This window comes from Somniosus microcephalus, chromosome 24, assembly GCF_052327205.1.
Source record: "Somniosus microcephalus isolate GS21.2 chromosome 24, FLI_Smic_1.0, whole genome shotgun sequence".
Lineage (NCBI taxonomy): Eukaryota > Metazoa > Chordata > Chondrichthyes > Squaliformes > Somniosidae > Somniosus > Somniosus microcephalus.
The window spans coordinates 62337077-62356755 of NC_141010.1; the positions used below are offsets into that span (position 1 = coordinate 62337077).

General features: G+C 45.0%; 1 protein-coding gene across 1 annotated transcript in view; it reads right to left on the bottom strand.

The window, feature by feature from the left end:
* Positions 1-4007: 4007 nt before the first annotated feature.
* ddx42 (DEAD (Asp-Glu-Ala-Asp) box helicase 42) overlaps positions 4008-19679 on the bottom strand; it is an 83363-nt gene continuing 67691 nt past the window's right edge. Inside the window, exons 16-19 of the mRNA XM_085966660.1 lie at positions 13200-13324; positions 10243-10353; positions 8047-8145; positions 4008-5183 (exon numbers count right to left, since the gene is read on the bottom strand). Of these exons, the coding sequence (XP_085822786.1) occupies positions 4332-5183; positions 8047-8145; positions 10243-10353; positions 13200-13324 (1187 nt within the window). The 3' untranslated portion in view covers positions 4008-4331. The remainder of the gene's footprint in view (positions 5184-8046; positions 8146-10242; positions 10354-13199; positions 13325-19679) is intronic.

A 19679-nucleotide genomic window follows, 5' to 3' on the forward strand; every position in this document is an offset into this window, starting at 1 on the left:
AACTTCACACTTCCCCACATTGTAATCCATTTGCCATGTTCTTGCCCACTCAGTCAACCTGTCTATATCTCTCTGCAGCCTCTTTGCGTCCTCCTCACGGCTTACTTTCCCACCTAACTTTGTAACATCAGCAAACTTGGATACATTGACTTAGACGATCGAAGTCATTAATATAGATTGTAAATAGTTGAGGCCCAAGCACTGATCCTTGCGGTACTCCACTAGTTACAGCCTGCCAACCTGAAAAAGTCCCGTTTATATGGAGGGAGTGCAGCGAAGATTCACCAGGCTGATATCTGGGATGGCAGGAATGACGTACGAGGAGAGATTGTGTCGATTGGGCTTATACTCACTGGAGTGTAGAAGATTGAGAGGGGATCTCATCGAAACCTATAAAATTCTGTCAGGCCTGGACAGACTAAATGCAGGAAGGATGTTTCTGATGGCCGGGGAGTCCAGAACCAGGGGTCATAGTCTAAGGATAAGGGGTAAGCCATTTAGGACTGAAATGAGGAGGAATTTCTTCACCCAGAGAGTGGTGAACCTGTGGAATTCTCTACCACAGAGGGCGGTGGAGGCCAGTTCATTAAATATATTCAAGAAAGAGTTGGATATATTTCTTGAGGCTAAAGGGATCAAGGGATATGGGGAGAAGGCAGGGACAAGGTACTGAATTTGGATGATCAGCCATGATCTCATTGAATGGCGGAGCAGGCTCGAAGGGCCGAATGGCCTACTCCTGCTCCTATCTTCTATGTTTCTATTCCTACTCTCTGTTTTCGGTCCATTAACCAATCCTCAATCCCTGCTAATATATTACCCCAATCCCATGAGTCCTAATTTTGTGTAATAACCGCTTATGTGGCACCTTATTGAATCTTTTTGAAAATCCAAATACATTACATCCACTGGTTCCCCCTTATCCATCCTACTAGTTACATCTTCAAAAAATTCTAAGATTTGTCAAACGTGATTTCCCTTTCATAAAACCATGTCAACTCTGCCTAATCAGATTATGATTTTCTAAGTGCCTTGTTACCATGTCCCTAATAATAGATTCTAGCATTTTGCCCACCACTGATGTCAGGCTAACTGGTCTATAATTCCCAGTTTTTCTCTTCCTTTTTTAAATAGCGGGGTTATGTTTGCTACCTTCTAATCCTTGGGGACTGTTGTAGAATCTAGGGAATTCTGGAAGATTAATACCAGTGCATCCACTGTCTCTGCAGCTGCCTCTTTTAAAACCCTAGGATGCTGGTTGTCAGGTCCAGGGGATTTATTGCCACTTAGTCCCATTAATTTCTCCAGTACTATTTCTTTACTTATGCTGATTTCTTTTAAGTTCCTTATTCTCTCTAGACCCTTGGTTCCCCATTATTTCTGGAATGTTTTTTGTGTCTTCTACCGTGAAGACAGATACAAAGTATTTGTTTAATGTCTCTGCCATTTCCTTATTGGCCATTATCATTTCTCCCGTCTCTGCCTCTAATGGGCCCACATTTACTATCACTAATCTCTTCCTATTTACGTACCTATAGAAATGTTTACAGTCTGTTTTTATGTCTCTTGCTAATTTACTTATTCTTTTTTCTCTTTCATCAATTTCTTGGTCCTTCTTTGCTGAATTCTAAATCACTTTCAAACTGAATATAAAATTCTATCATATTATGGTCACTCTTCCCTAAAGGCCCCTTTACTACAAGGTTATTAATGAACCCTTTCTCCTTGCACAATACTAGATCTACAGGAAACTTTTTTTTATCCGGCACCGACGGGACGCCGGTTCATCAACAATTCCGGATAACCGAGAGCTATCGTAAAAGATACAGAGCTGAGAGCTCCGTATAAAGCAACAAACCCTGTTGCTTAGCAACAGGTTCAGAACAATGGCCACAAGCTCCAAGCGTCTCTGTAGCTTAGCAACAGCTGCAGCCACATCCTTGCACAGCAACAGATCGAGGAAGGCAAGTAATAAAACTTACCTGAACCTACTCCTGAATTTTGCCGGTTAACCGAGATTTCCAGTTATTTAGGTGCCGGTAAATCAAAAGTTTCCTGTAAAATAGCCTGTTCCCTAGTTGGTTCCTCAACATACTGATCTAGAAAAATACCTTGTATACATTCCATGAATTCGTCCTCCACACCATTACTGCAAATTTGGTTTGCCCAGTCTATATGTAGATTAAAGTCCCCTATGATTACTGTATTACCCTTGTTACATGCGCCTCTAATTTCCTGATTTATACTCTGCCCTACAACTACTGTTTGGGGGCTATAAACAACTCCCACCAATGTTTTCTGCCCCTGGCTGTTTCTTAACTCCACCGAAACTGATTTTACTTCTTGATTTTCAGAGCCAAGATCATTTCTCTCTACTGTCTTTATCATCCGGGCTACCCCCTCCTCCTTTTCCATTTTGCCTATCGTTTCTAAAAGTTAAGTATCCTGGAATATTTAGTTCCCAACCTTGGTCACTTTGCAACCAAGTCTCCGTAATGGCTATTAGATCAAACCTATTAATTTCTATCTGTGTTATTAATTCATCTATTTTGTTACGAATGCTTCGCACCGATATAGTGCCCTTAGCTTTGACTTTTTTCTATTTTTCCCTGATGTCACCTGAGTCACTGATGCCCGATTACCTTTCTCTGTCCCTTCCTGACCCACTCAGCTTATTTTTATCCAAAACTCTGCTCTTGAGCCTTGACATTTCTCTTGCTGCTTTTAAATTTACTCGTCTGAATCCTCCCACCATCCCCTTCATTAGTTTAAAGCCCTGTCTGATACCCTAGTTACTCAATTCACCAGGACACTGGTCCCAGCCTGGTTTAAGTGGAGCCCATCCCAATGGAACAGCTCCCTCTTTCCCCAGTACTGGTGCCAGTGCCCCATGAACTGAAACCCTTTCCTCCCACAGCCACGCATTTAACCCTCTAATGGGTTTGTCCCTATGCCAATTTGCACGTGGCTCAGGTAACAATCCAGAGATTATTACCTTTGAGGTTCTGCTTTTTAGTTTGGATCCTAGTTCCTCAAACTTCCTCAGCAGAACCTCATTCCTAGTTCTATCTATGTCGTTGGTTCCTACGTTGACCACGACAACTGGATACCCCCCCCTCCCACTCCAAGTTCTTCTCCAACCGCAACGAGATATCCTTAACCCTGGCACCAGGCAGCAAACACAACTGACGGAACTCCGGTCGCGGCTGCAGAGAACAGTATCTATTCCCGACTATACTGTCCCCTACCACAACTACATTCCTTTTCACTCCCCCCACTTGAATGGCCTTATGGTCAGTTTGCTCATCCACCCTGCAGTCCCTGTTCTCACCCACATAGGTAGCAAGTACCTTATACCTGTTGGTCAAAGACAAGGACCAAGGCTCTTGCATTACTACATCCTGGGTCCCCATACCTTGCTGACTCGCAGTCACAACCTCCTGTCCCTGGCCATTGATGAACTCTAAAGTACTACTTAATCTAAGAGGTGTGACTGCCTCCTGGAACAGTGTCCAGGTATTGTATTAAAAGGATTCAAACACGAGCTCTGTTGGGGCAAGGACAACGTTCAAACGTCTGCCACCCAGTGCCTCACGACGATGCCTCACTATTTCTGTCTGATTTGCACGTTTCCCCTTCATTCAGCGAGTAGTCACAAACAGACCACCCCGCACACCAGCAAGCCTGCAGCACACGGCTGCTCTCGTATATTAGTAATGTGGGAATCAGTTCAATCAGAGCTTCTTTAAACATTACATTTGAAGTGTCTTTTTTTAATTTTATTTTTTAATAAAAGGAGCCAACTTCTCAAACACAATAGTAAGTGACTTCGTGATCAAGCTGGGACCAGATCGAGGGCAGAGTCTGCTGACCCCAGCCTGGGGAAACAGCAATAAGAAAGTTTCCTCTTTACAGCCTGCTCCCGTCAGAATAGCAACGTCAACCTAAACACAGCTGGATTTCACAATGCAAGTCAGCAAAAAGAAAGTAGGCAGGCTTCACGACGATTTCAGAAACATTCGAGATGACTTTACTGTTTCACAAAGAGAGCAGAGCAAAGGCAAAACAAGTGAAACAGACAGTAAATTGAAAGTATCCGACAATTTGAAAAACTCCCAATGACCGCAACTTCTAGAATTTTCCATTTCAAATACCAGCACTAACATATAAGATACATAGTTTACTACTCTAAATAAAAATCCATTCTGTAGTGTCCCTTTTTCTTTCGATGGTTATGCAGATAAAACTATGCATTGCAGTTTCTAACAGGGATTCAAAGTGTAAGCATCTTTGTGTCTGCAAGAGAATGTGTGGAACACAAATGCCGGGATTTAATTGTCCCACCTGCTCCTCTTCTTTCTGGGAGGAGGCTCTGGCACAGCAAAGCCATCATTCTCGGTGGAACTGGTCCGACTGCTGCTTCTGCTGTCTCCATTCCTGCTTTCGCCGGTGCTCCCACTCTCCCCGCTGCTCCCGATCTCGTCCTCACTCCTGCTCTCCCCACTGCTCCGGTTTTGGCCGACACTCCCGCTCTCCCCACTGCTCCGGTTTTGGCTGGCGCTCCCGCTCTCCCCACTGCTCCGGTTTTGGCCGGCGCTCCCGCTCTCCCCACCGCTGCGGTTTTGACCAGTGCTCCTGGCCTCGCCGTGCCGGTTGTCACTACTTCGGCTCTCTGTGTGCCTATCACCATGCCGGCTGTCACTGCGCCGATCGCTGTGCCGGTCACTGCGGTCAACGTGCCTCTCGCTGTTCCGGTCACTGTGCCTCTCACTGCCTCGGTCGCTGTGCCTGCTGTCCCCGCCTCGATCGTTGTACTTGCTGATCGAATGGCGGCTGCTAGAATCGCCGTGACGACCGCTGCTATCGCTGTGACGGCTGCTGCCATCGCTATGACGACTGAAGTTGTCACTATGACGACCGCTGCCTTCGGAGCGGTTAGGGCTACCATCAACAGGGCGACTGATCTTGATTTCAACAGGACGACTGCTGTTGTCTTTATTCCGTCCACTACCTGCACTATTACCGCTGGGGACTGGGGGCAGGTTGATGGCCGGATTGCCCAGAGGACAGGTAGGGATGATGCTGAGACTCCCAGCACTAGTCCAGTTGCTAGTACCAGCAGCGGAGCCTGTGATCTTCGGAGCACTACCGGTGGCTGCAACAAAGTGTGATTTGTATTGTGACTGGTGGAATAAAACAAGCACAATGTTAGTATGCAGTGGTGTACAGCTCCAAACACCAGCCTTAGCACTGCAGGTACTGGACCTGTATCAGCAACACCGCATCTGTGGACCGAGTTGCGATATGCTGCTACTTCACGTTCATGACATCATATTTTGTGATAAGTAATAAGTATCAGTGTGTTGGAATGGTCTGTTGTGGCTGAAAAGTGTGAGGCTTTCACTGACCCTCCTTTGCAGTACATGAAGGACAAAGCGGGAACGTATTGTAAGTGATTCAGGTGGCCTTCAACCCTCTTCACTATTGCTGAATATACATGGTTTACACTCTGTGGGGTCTCTCTTGTCCCAAGGAACCTATTATTTTGATGCAAACTGCTGATGCCCAATGGTAGTGTTCACAAAAAAGGATTAATCCTCACGCCTTCGCTGTGGATTTAGGGGGAAACCAAACTGGTGGCACGGTGCGTTGGAGCTACAGCATTTTGCATCCAGAGAGCGGAGGGTCACTAGCCCTGGGCTACTGCTCCAGTTACAAAAACTAGCAGATCCAAACTCAATGGATGAGAATTCTGTGAGATACAACCTCAGTCAGAATTAATTTAAGTCCCTGATATGCTAGTCGGTAGCACCAAGCCTTACAGACCAGATGGCCCAGGTTCAATCACCAGTCTGTGCTGAGTTGCCTGATCTAGGCCAGGACAGTAATAGAGCTGCTACAATTGGGCTCATTAAACCAAGGCTAAGGAGAGGAAAAATAGACAAAGTTCTTGATTGCCAACTTGTGACCCCAGTGGAATGGGCTTGTGCAGACACCAGATGATGCCCTCCACAGAAGATGAGCTGAATAACACTCGCGTGAGAACAATGGCCGACTGGATGAGGTGCTAGAGGATGTTCATGCGTGAGCACAGGCGGTGAGGATCGGCAACCTATTAAACTTGGGTGAGGGGGTGGGGAGATCAGACTAGAGCTTGATCCTACCCTTAGCCAACACGTGGGGTAGGAACCCGGAAGATTTGCCCCACCCACTAAAACTGACACTAAACTCAAACTGCTGACACCAACTAACGCAGCAGGGAGCAAGAACAAAACCTGGGACCTTCTGTCTCGATGATGCTGAGTGTGTAGTGCTGGAATGTCATCTTTATCTCTTACTGAAGGTAGCTCCTCCAGGAAGGAAAAGGATACATGAATGGAATGAAAGGCCATATGAATGAGATTAAATTAATTACAGGATAATTTGATCCACAGTGCAGAGTTTTCTTCACAGAGTACAAATACACCCGTGATTAAGAACTATACTCTCAAAAAACAAAACGGTTGCCAGCTATTAGATTGCTTAGATCAATTAAATTTAAAATGAATAAACAGCCTAATTAAAATTGCTGGAACCATAAAGGTGAATGTCATGAACAATCCTGGTTAATGCAACATTTTAAGCAATCCCTTAAAAGCACTCCTTTACTTTTATTGGTCTGATTGCGAACAGTGGAGAATTTGTGATCTCCAGAGAGCTATTTTGCACCATCATGCATTTTTATCCAGTGGAACCCGGTTAGACTTTTTTAAATGTATTCATTCACGGGACGTGGGCGTCACTGGCCAGGCTGGCATTTATTGGCCATGAGAAGGTGAACCGCCTTCTTGAACCACTGCAGTCCTTGTGGTGAAGGTACTCCCACAGTGACTTTGTCGTAGCAGTTTGGTACAACTGATGGCCGGGGAGTCCAGAACCAGGGGTCATAGTCTAAGGATAAGGGGTAAGCCATTTAGGACTGAAATGAGGAGGAATTTCTTCACCCAGAGAGTGGTGAACCTGTGGAATTCTCTGCCACAGAGGGCAGTGGAGGCCAGTTCATTAAATATATTCAAGAAAGAGTTGGATATATTTCTTAAGGCTAAAGGGATCAAGGGATATGGGGAGAAGGCAGGGACAGGGTACTGAATTTGGATGATCAGCCATGATCTCATCAAATGGCGGAGCAGGCTCGAAGGGCCGAATGGCCTACTCCTGCTCCTATCTTCTATGTTTCTATGTGTCTCGCTGGGCCATTTCAGAGGGCAGTTAAGAGTCAACCACATTGCTGTGGGTCTGGAGTCACATATAGGCCAGACCGGGTAAGGACAGCAGATTTCCTTCCCTAAAGGACATTAGTGAACCAGTTGGGTTTTTCCTGACAACCCAGTAGTTTCATGGTCACCATTACTAATACCAGCTTTATTTAATTAACTGAATTTAAATTCCCCCAGCTGCCGCAGTGTGACTTGAACTCACTGGCTTATTAGTCCAGGCCTCTGGATTACTAGCCCAGTAACTTAACCACTATGCTACCGTACGCCTGACTAACCACTGCTTGTAGTGGCTAGTCACATAATGATCAGAATCTGCTTTCCAAACCACAAATCACCTGATACCATGTTGTTGCAGTTTGGTCCTTCTGCTCACTTTAGTGGCAGTTCCCTATTGTTGCCTCAGGTGCAACATTGTTAATCTGCACGATTTTGCATACAGATGGCTATTAACACCATGAGTAGGTTGCTCATTGTCTATAACTGATTAACTACTGTAAAGGATTTTTAGGATGACTCAATACCTGTACAGCTAAGCAGCGCTCTGAATGCTCACTAGCATTTAAATGGCTCGAGCAGTGAATGGAACATAATAAAAGCACTAACCTTCGAGCACTACATTGGGAAGTGAAGCTGAGCAGCTATTTAATCAGCCCTTTAAAGTGGAAAATACATCAAGGATCATTTTTATAATCCCATGAACTTCAACTAATCTCCTTAAAATGTCAGAGATAGCGACAGTTTACAAAATCATAGTCAGCCCAAAACCGCAGCTCCATCGAAGGAGCTTTACCTGGAATGCTGCCTTCATGGCTGACATTCTGTCACCCATTGCTCCTGTGGATGGTTTGTACGCTTCATAATTAGACAGCACGTTGCCAGACGATCTGTCCTGTGCAAGACAAACACCCACAACCAATACGGTTACCATGCATCAAGCAACAGGTTTAAAGTCAACACAGAGGCAAATACAGCCTCACGAAGTTCATGCAATAGAAATTAATGAGTTAGCTGAGCGATATAGCTCAGTAAGATTTAACGGAGCAGTAGATTTTTTTTTATTCGTTCCTGGGATGTGGGCGTTGCTGACAAGGCCAACATTTATTGCCCGTCCCAAATTTCCCTCGAGGTGGTGGTGGTGAGCCGCCTTCTTGAACCGCTGCAGTCCGTGTGGTGAAGGTGCTCCCACAGTGCTGTTAGGGAGGGAGTTCCAGGTTTTGACCCAGCGACGATGAAGGAACAGCGATATATATTCAAGTCAGGATGGTGTGTGACTTGGAGGGGAACTTGGCGCCTTCTGCCCTTGTCCTTCTAAGTGGTAGAGGTCGCGGGTTAGGGAGGTGCTGCCGTGCATCTTGTAGATGGTACACACTGCAGCCACAGTACGCCGGTGGTGGAGGGAGTGAATGTTTAAGGTGGTGGATGGGGTGCCAATCAAGCGGGCTGCTTTGTCCTGGATGGTGTTGAGCTTCTTGAGTGTTGTTGGAGCTGCACTCATCCAGGCAAGTGGAGAGTATTCCATCACACTCCTGACTTGTGCCTTGTAGATGGTGGAAAGGCTTTGGGGAATCAGGAGGTGAGACACTCGCTGCAGAATACCCAGCCTCTGACCTGCTCTTGCAGCCACAGTATGTGTTTCTGGTCAATGGTGACCCCCAGGATGTTGAGAGATTCGGCGATAGTAATGTCATGGGGCGGTGGTTAGACGCGCTCTTGTTGGAGATAGTCATTGCCTGGCACTTGTAAGGCAAAAATGTAACTTGCCACTTATCAGGCCAAGCTGAATGTCATCCAGGTCTTTCTGCATGCGGGCATAGACTGCTTCATTATCTGAGGAGTTGTGAATGGCACTGAACACTGTGCAGTCATTAGCAAACACCCCCACTTCTGACCTTATGATGGAGGGAAGGTCATTGATGAAGCAGCTGAAGATGGTTGGGCCTAGGACACTGCCCTGAGGAACTCCTGCAGCGATGTCCTGGGGCTGAGATGATTAGCCTCCAACAACCACAACCATCTTCCTTTGTGCTAGGTATGACTCCAGCCGGTGGAGTCTTTCCCCCCGATTTCTATCGACTTCAATTGTACTGGGGCTCCTTGATGCCACACTCGGTTAAATGCTGCCTTGATGTCAAGGGCAGTCACTCTCACCTCACCTCTGGAATTCAGCTCCTTTGTCCATGTTTGGACCAAGGCTGTAATGAGGTCTGGAGTCGAGTGGCGGAACCCAAACTGAGCATCAGTGAGCAGGTTATTGGTGAGTAAGTGCCACTTGATAGCACTGTCGACGACACCTTCCATCACTTTGCTGATGATTGAGCATAGACTGATGGGGTGGTAATTGGCCGGATTGGATTTGTCCTGCTTTTTGAGGACAGGACATACCCGGGCAATTTATACCTGGGCAATTTTCCACATTGTTGGGTAGATGCCAGTGTTGTAGCTGTAATAGACCAGCTTGGCTAGAGGCACGGCTAGTTCTGGAGCACAAGTCTTCAGAACAACAGCCGGGACATTGTTGGGGCCCATAGCCTTTGCTGTATCCAGTGTGTTCAGCCGTTTCTTGATATCACGTGGAGTGAATTGAATTGGCTGAAGACTGGCTTCTGTGATGGTGGGGACCTCGGGAGGGGGCCGGGATGGATCATCCACTCGACACTTCTGGCTGAAGATCTCAATAGGATACAACAGTGGTATATCTCAATTACAAACTAAAGGTTAGGTTAAAAATGGAACATTATCTTTAGTACAGTTCATTCCATTTCAGGCTTCAATGTGATTGGCGAAGCTCACCCAACATAAACTACAACAGTCCTAGGCAGAACACAAGGTTAGTGGTAGTTTTCAAGACACCAGCTCTCATATTTGTATTCAGTGGTAAAGAAGGGACAGTGCTCCAGCATGAGTGACTTGCTGGGGCTGCACTTCTTCCAACTGAAGTAGAATATTTATTGACGTTGATAACATCCCCAAACCATCATTTACTTACTGAGGTGTCGGAGCCCAGCCCTGGGCGCTCTCTGTAGCCCAGTCCTCCTCCTCCGATATTCATTCTCTTCCCTTTCCCAGCTTTGTAACGAGACTTTCGGAACCATGGGTTCTGAAAGTGACAAACCGTTATTAAAATACTTACTGATAACTTTCAGAGTAATACACAGTATCAAACCAGTGAATTAATGCTTGCATTGAAGAATCGTTATACACAGCAACGCACTGAAGGTAATCCTGTAACTGTAGAAGCTCCATCTTTTTTAAGTTATTTGCTTGTTTCCCTTGCTATCCATGGTTAAGATATCAGGTGATCCATCTCCAAGCCTTGATAAACATCACTGAAGCAGACTGCTGCATGATGTAGACCAGGATTTGTCACTCCCCCTGATTCCCCCTCCTTGTGGGGTAGCACCTAGGGTGCAGAGGGATATCATTCAGAAAGCTCTGGATACCTAGCAATTGGGCAGGTGGGTGAAAGTGGTGCTTAGAAATGTAAGGTAACGTACAACAATGAATCATATTGAGCGAGCGTCATGGACTTGTGTGAACTCGCTGACCAAACTCAAAGTATGCTGAAAAATCGGTTCCTTTTCCTGCTTTTTTCCAGTTCTGACAAAAGGTCATCGACCTGAAACGTTAACTCTGTTTCTCTCTCCACGGATGCTGCCTGACCTGCTGAGTTTTTCCAGCATTTTCTGTTTGTATTTCAAAGTATCGGCACGTTGTACAGCAGGGATTACTAAACAGGATGCTGTGGATTTGCTTGTATTAGTTACAGTAGAAATCCCAGATGACACGAACACTGGGAAAGATTAGAGAGGACACTCAGGAATATTGCAATAAAATAGAAAATGCTGGAAATATACAGCAAGCCTATCAGCATCCGAGAAGAGAAAAAGACATTAATATTTTGGGAGTAGACCCTTCATAAGAGCTTGGGAAGACTGTTTAGTGCCTGTCAATGTATTCATTAAAAAAAACTTGGAATTCTTGATGACTCGTAGAAGGGACAAGCTTGGTGCAGGTATCAGGCTTGGCATCTTCACTGGACAAGGAATAAAAACTGAGTGAGTTTAATAAGATCGCACCTCCGCATCTCTCTCAGGAAGTCCCAAAGCACTTCACATACAACAAATCGTTGTGTAAACACACCCTGTTTAAGTAGTGCCTGCGTGTGGACCTGGAAAAACAGATGGGCCGAGTGGCCTTTCCTCATTTTTATCCTGATGCTCAAGATATATTTTTTTGAACGATTGGCTTTTATGTACTTGGTCAACAGTCTAGGTTTCATGATCGGTTTGTGCAGGAAATGAATGCAAAAAGTTTAGAGTAAGGTCACAGGCTCAATCCATGGTCTCAGCTGAAGCTGCAACTGGAGTTGTACAATTGGCCTCAGCACCAGGGTTAGGAAAGGGAAAAATCAGCCTGGGTTCCTACTCAAGATCACTGCTGTGTGACCCTTGCTGCAAAGTATGCGCGTGGACCTTTGGGGAAGACGGGACTGGGCTGGGTTGTGACAATGAATGGCCAACAGACACTCACTCGCTCGGCTTTCACACATGAAGACTGGTCATTGGGCAATGCCCTGGAGGCTCAGTTGGAACTATACCCCAGCAAGAGTGAGCACCTCCAGGAGAGGAAGGAAGGAGAAAAACAGCCCGTTAACTGTCAGTCATGGATTCAGACTGTTGCGTGCACAGCACTGAAAGCCAGGTCAGATGATGATGATTTGCTAATTGGTTAGATCAATAGCTGTGTGCCTTGTATGCAGCATACAGGGTAAGAGGTAGACCACAGCAGACTGGCACTCAACCTCGGCAAAAAAAGTTTACTCTCAAACAGGAGAAAGACCAGAAAAATTATATATTGTACACCAAAAATATCTAGGGTGATGGAAAGCACAAAACAAAAGAAAAAGGGTTTTCTGGTAGACCGGTGGAATTGAGGGGCTCCTAGCCCCACTGAAATTCATACTGTAAAGGGGCAACACTAATAACACTGTTCAGGGATGGTCTGGCCCAACCACACGGTTATCTAAAGCAAAATAAAACAATGGTCTTGACTCCATTGGCAGAGACTGAAAAAGAAAACTATTTGGGAGTGAGCATTGATGACACTCTGGAAGTATTTGGTCAGTGTGAGGCAGTCAGATAAGGCAAATCACATCCTGTAGTGCATCTGGAGAGCATTGGACTACAAATTAGAACAAGTCGTACTGACATTGCACAGATTGCAACAGTGAGGGTAGTTCTGGAGTATGGTGTGTGGTTTTGGTCTCCCTGCCTTAAATAGGACATAGCTGCTTTAGCAAGGGTTCGGAGACAAGCGACCAGGATGATTTCAGGCTCTTTCTTTAGGGGGCTAAATCATGAAGATAGGTTTTAGCAACACAATTATTTTTGCTGGAGGACAAATACAGAGGGGTGACATGATCCAGGACTGCACAGCCTCAAAGTTATAGACAGACCAGAAGTAAACAAGTTATTCATCTTTGACAACAAGCATAGGACTGGAGGAAACAAGTACAGAATTCACAAGTCTCCAGTGACTATAGGAAATGTTCCCCCTCCTCAGGATTGTGGATATGTGGACAGACTTCCAGAGAATGATGATTCTGGGTCAGCTGACACCTTTTAAGGGAGTCTGGATCTGTTTAAACCTGTTGAGAAGGGGATGGAGGACGAGAGATATTTCACTAAACTTCTTTTTCCCCCAGGAGATATTGTGAAAAATATAATTGAGTGTTGCCTAAAATAGGGAGATCAACGAGGAGGCTTGGGAGACAAGTTGAAGATAATCAAACATGGATTTTGAATGGAATGGGCTGAATAGCCTTTGCTCACTTCGAATTTTATTGCTTAGATCTTTTATATCTCGATGCACAATCACAAAAGTTTAAATCTTTCAGACACAGCAGAGAAAGTTGAGCATTAACCCGTTGCCTCTTGTATATACCTGCATAGCCAGGTCCAACAGTTCTTTGGAAACATACTGATTGGCTCCTTCCAAATTGCGAACAAGATCCCCAGCGAAATTACTGTCTTTGCAGGTCATCAATGTATACGCCATACCTTTCTCCCCTGGACCGGGAGAAACAGAACAAACCATGGCAGAATTAGAATATCCCTCTGGTGAGGCTAGAGTTAAACATTGGTTAAATGGCCAGGAAATCTAGGGAGGGGAGTGCATTGTTTGTTCAGTTACAGATTACCTGGCCAGTAAAGAAAGAACAAACTTCTATTTATATAGTGCCTTTCAAGTCCTCAGGACATCCCAAAGCACTTTGCAGCCAATGAAGTACAGTCATTGTTATATAGACAAGTTGGGCCTATACTCTCTGGAGTTTAGAAGAATGAGAGGTAATCTAATTGAAACATAAGATTTTGAGGGGGATTGACAGGGTAGATGTTGAGGTTGTTATCCTTCAGGTACTTATCCAATTCCCTTTAGAAAGCTGTGATTGAATCTGCCTCCACCACCCTCTCAGGCAGTGCATTCCAGATCCTAACCACTCGCTGCGTAAAAAAAGTTTTCCCTCATGTCACCTTTGGTTCTTCTGCCAATCACCTTAAATCTGTGTCCTCTGGTTGTCGACCCTTCTGCCAATGGGAACAGTTTCTCTCTATCTACTCTGTCTAGACCCCTCATGATTTTGAACACCTCTATCAAATCTCCCCTCAATTTTCTCTGCTCTAAGGGGAACAACCCAACTTCTCCAGTCTATCCACGTAACCAATGTTTCCAATGGCCGGGGAGCACAGAACCAGGGGCCACAGTCTAAAAATAGCGGGCAAATCATTTAAAACAGAGATGAGGAAGAATTTCTTCACTCAAAGAGTGGTGAGCCTGTGGAATTCCCTGCCACAGAGGGCTGTGAAGGCTAATTCAATAAATATTTTCAAGAGAGAATTGGATATATTTCTGAAGGCTAAGGGGATTAAGGGTTACGGAGAAAAGGCAGGGACGGGGTACTGAACTGGTAAGATCAGCCATGATCTCATTGAATGGCGGAGCAGGCTCGAAGGGCCGAATGGCCTACTCCTGTTCCTATCTCTATGTATCTATGTATCTATGTAACTGAAGTCCCTCATCCCTGGAACCATTCTTGTAAATCTTTTCTGCACCCTCTCTAAGGCCTTCACATCCTTCCTAAAGTGCGGTGTCCAGAATTGGACACAGTACTCCAGTTGAGGCCGAACCAGTGTTTTATAAAAGGTTCATCATAACTTCCTTGCTTTTGTACTCTATACCTCTATTTATGAAGCCCAGGGTCCCATATGCTTTTTTAACCGCTTTCTCATCCTGCCCTGCCACCGACAAGTTGTACACATATACCCCCAGGTCTCTGTTCATGCACCCACTTTAGAATTGTACCCTTTAGTTTATACTGCCTCTCGTTCTTCCTACCAAAATGTATCACTTCGCGCTTTTCTGCATTAAATTTCATCTGCCACTATTCTCCTCATTGACAAGTCTTGTGTCATCTGCAAATTTTGAAATTGCGCCCTGTACACCCAAGTCTAAATCATTAATATATATCAAGAAAAGCAGTGGCCCTAGTGCCAACCCCTGGGGAACCCCACTGTACCTTCCTCTAGTCCGATAAACACCCGTTCACCACTACTCTCTATTTCCTGTCACTTAGCCAATTTCGTATTCATGCTGCCACTGTCCCTTTTATTCCATGGGCTTCTACTTTGCTGGCAAGCCTGTTATGTGGCACTTTATCAAATGCCTTTTGGAAATCCATGTACACATCAACCGCATTGCCCTCATCAACCCTCGCTGTTATCTCAACAAAAAACTCAATCAAGTTAGTTAAACACGATTTGCCTTTAACAAATCTGCGCTGGCTTTCCTTAATTAATCCACACTTGTCCAAGTGGCTGTTAAATTTTGTCGCAGATTATTGTTCCTAAAAGCTTCCCCACTACCGAGGCTAAACCGACTGGCCTATAGTTGCTGGGTTTATCCTTACACCCTTTTTTGAACAACGGTGTAACATTTGCAATTCTCCAGCACCACCACCGTATCCAAGGAGGATTGGAATATTATGGCCAGGCCTCTGCAATTTCCAGCTTTACTTCCCTCAGCATCCTAGGATGCATCCCATCCGGTCCTGGTGACTTATCTACTTTAAGTACAGCCAGCCTTTCTAGTATCTCCTCTTTATCAATTTTTATCCCATCCAGTATCTCAACTACCTCCTCTTTAACCATGACTTTGGCAGCATCTTCTTCCTTGGTAAAGACAGAAGCAAAGTACTTATTTAGTACCTCAGCTCAGCCCTGCCCTCTGCCTCCATGCGTAGGTCTCCATTTTAGTCCCTCATCAACCCTACCCCTCCTCTTACTACCTGTTCACTATTTATATGCCTATAGAAGATTTTTATGTTGGTTGAATATTTTGTTCAAAAGACTTAAGAACATAAGAAATAGGAGCAGGAGTAGGCCAATCGGCCCCTCGAGCCTGCTCCGCCAATCGGCCCCTCGAGCCTGCTCCGCCAATCGGCCCCTCGAGCCTGCTCCGCCAATCGGCCCCTCGAGCCTGCTCCGCCAATCGGCCCCTCGAGCCTGCTCCGCCAATCGGCCCCTCGAGCCTGCTCCGCCAATCGGCCCCTCGAGCCTGCTCCGCCATTCAATAAGATCATGGCTGATCTGATCCTAACCGCCAATCTACTATCACAGAACTATCTCCTGAATCTAACAGAATTAGACACACGAAATAGGAGCAGGATCAGGCTACACGGCCCCTGGGCCCGCTCCACTACCCACAGGGCCATGACCGATCCGAACCTAGACTCATGTCCAAATTCCTGCCCGCTCCCCGTAACCCTTAATTCCCTTTACTTCCAGGAAACTGTCTATTTCTGTTTTAAATTTATGTAATGATGTAGCTTCGACAGCTTTTTGGGGCAGCATATTCCATGGACCTACCACCCTCTGAGTGAAGTAGTTCCTCCTCATCTCAGTTTTGAAAGAGCAGCCCCTTATTCTAAGACTATGCCCCCTAGTTCTAGTTTCACCCATCATCGGGAACATCCTCCCCGCATCCACCCGATCCAACCCCTTCACAATCTTATATGTTTCAATAAGATCGCCTCTCATTCTTCTGAACTCCAATGAGTAGAGTCCCAATCTACTCAACCTCTCCTCATATGTCCATCCCCTCATCCCCGGGATTAACCGAGTGAACCTTCTTTGTACTGACTCGAGAGCAAGTATGTCTTTTCTTAAGTATGGACACCAAAACTGTATGCAGTATTCCAGGTGCGGTCTCACCAATACCTTGTACAACTGAAGCAATACCTCCCTATTTTTATATTCTATCCCCCTAGCAATGAAAGCCAACATTCCATTGGCCTTCTTAATCACTTGCTGCACCTGCATACTAACCTTTTGAGTTTCGTGCACCAGGACCCCCAGATCCCTTTGTACTTCAGTACTTTCCAGTTTCTTGCCATTAAGATAATAACTTGCTCTACGATTTTTCCTGCCAAAGTGCATAACCTCACACTTTCCAGTATTGTATTCCATCTGCCAAATCTCTGCCCACTTACTTAGCCTGTCTATGTCCCCTTGCAGGTTTTTTATGTCCTCCTCACTCACTACTATCCCTCCCATCTTAGTATCATCTGCAAACTTTGATATGTTACACTCGGTCCCCTCCTCCAAATCGTTAATACAGATTGTAAAGAGTTGGGGACCCAGCACTGACCCCTGCGGAACACCACTAGTTACTGATTGCCAGTCTGAGAATGAACCATTTATCCCAACTCTCGGCCTTCTGTTAGATAGCCAATCCTCTATCCATGCCAGAATATTACCCCCAATCCCGTGATTTTTTATCTTGAGCAATAATCTTTTGTGTGGCACCTTGTCAAATGCTTTTTGGAAGTCTAAATACACTACGTCCATTGGTTCCCCTTTATCCGCCCTATATGTTACTTCCTCAAAGAACTCCAGCAAATTTGTCAAACATGACTTCCCCTTCATAAAACCATGCTGACTTTGTCCTATTAAATTATGATTATCCAAATGTCCTGTTACTGTCTCCTTAATAATGGACTCCAAAATTTTACCTACCACAGATGTTAGGCTAACCGGTCTATAGTTTCCAGCCTTCTGTCTACTGCCCTTTTTAAATAAGGGTGTTACATTAGCAGTTTTCCAGTCTGCCGGGACCTTTGCTGAGTCCAGGGAGTTTTGGAAAATTACCAATGCATCCACAATCCTTACCGCCACTTCCCTCAAGACCCTAGGATGTAAGCCATCAGGTCCAGGTGATTTATCCGCCTTGAGTCCCATTATTTTACCGAGTACCACTTCCTTAGTGATTTTGATCGTGTTTAGCTCCTCCCCCCCTATAGCCCCCTGTTTGTCCAGTGTTGGGATATTCTTAGTGTCCTCTACTGTAAAGACTGATACAAAATACTCACTCAGTGTTTTTGCCATCTCCATATTTCCCACCATTAATTTCCCGGTCTCATCCTCTAAGGGACCAACATTTACTTTAGCCACCCTTTTTCTTTTTATATAACTAATAAAAACTCTTACTATCTGTTTTTATATTTTTTGCTAATTTACTTTCATAATCTATCTTCCCTTTCTTAATCAATCTTTTTGTTATTTTTTGCTGTCTTTTAAAGTTTTCCCAATCCTCTATCCTCCCACTAGATTTGGCTACCTTATATGCCCTTGTTTTTAGTCGAATACTATCCTTAATTTCTTTACTTAGCCACGGATGGCTGTCTTTTCTTTTACACCCTTTTCTTTTCAGTGGAATACATTTTTTTTGGAAGTTGTAAAATAACTCCTTAAATGTACACCACTGATCATGTATCGTCTTACCCTTTAATCTATTTTCCCAATCCACTCTACTCAATTCCGCTCTCATACCTTCATAGTCTCCTTTATTCAAGCTTAGCACGCTTGTTTGAGATCCAACCTTCTCACCCTAATTGAATATGGAATTCAACCATGTTATGGTTAAAAGACGGCACCTCCGACTGCAGCACTCCCTCAGTCTAGATTAAATGCTCATGTCTTGAGTGGGACTTGAACCCATGTCCTTTTGACTCAGGGGCGAGAGTGGTACCACTGAGCAATGCTGACATTATTGCATGGCTTTCAAGGTCAGGCAACTTTCCTACCTACTGCACTGGGTGTCACCTGTGGCTCAGTAGTAGCATTCTCACCTCCGAGTCAGAAGGATGAGCGTTCAAGTCTCACTACTGATACTTAAGCAAAATATCTAGGCTGACGCTCCAGAGGTGCAGTTTTTCGGATGAAATGTTAAACCTGTTTGCCCTCTGATGATCCCATGGCACGATTTTGAAGAAGAGCAGGAGTTCTCCCCAGTGTCCTGGCCAACATTAATTGCTCAACCAGTACCACTAAAACACATTACAGGAAACTCTTGTTTAAACGGCACCTAAATATCCGGATTTCTCTATTAACCAGCAAAATTTATACTCCGAAAACAACACCTCAATAACCAGAAATGTTGCCGAGTCCGAGTTTCCTGCGGTGGCCGAGTTAGTCAGTGGGGGTAGTTCTCCAAACTGCCACTACTCAGCTTCTTGGCGCTGTCGGAAGTCCGAACACCTCAATAACAGGAGTCTGGCTCTCCCGCGCTGCCGGGAGTCTCTTCCGATCCGCCATTTTTCTGTGCGTCTCTCCATCTTTATCGTGAATTATCTCCCCCATCTTGCATTATGGAATTCCCAAAAGTTGGTCCAAGCAAAAGGACTTGGAATAAGTGTACAGTCAACTACAATACTGTATACAGTCGTTTACTGTATAAGTTTTGTTTTAATGTTAAGTAATTAAAAAGAGTTATGGATTACCCTCAACTGTACTTAATCAAGCATCTTCCACCATCCATTTAACACAACATTCTGTAGGTGAGTACCCAATTACTGTATACTGCACATTTCTTGATTTTTAAATTTTTGTTTGTTAAAAATAGCCTTGGTAGATAACCCTCTCCGTCATCCGGAATTTTTAATCAACCAGCAACATCCCGGTCCCGTTGGTGCCGGATACCAGAGAGTTTCCTGTATATGGGTATCACATTTGTTTGTGGGAGCTTGCTGTTCACAAATTGGCTGTCGCATTTCCTTACAACAGTGACTACATTTCAAAAAGTACTTCATTAGCTGTAAAGCGCTTTGGGATGTCCGGAGGTTGTGAAAGGTGCTATATAAATGCAAGTGTTTCTTTAACTAATAAAGGCAGGGAGCTGGAGGAAAAAAAATAATCCCTAGAATCCAGTTTGCTGACCACTCATGAACAATTACACAAGCTCACTTGGATCAGAAATCAGAAAGAAAACTCCACATTGCCGACACAGGGAAGGCGGCACATACTGCCCTTCCTGAGGTGGTGGTGGGCCACCCCCTTGAATCTCTGAAGTCACTGTGGTGCTGGTGCT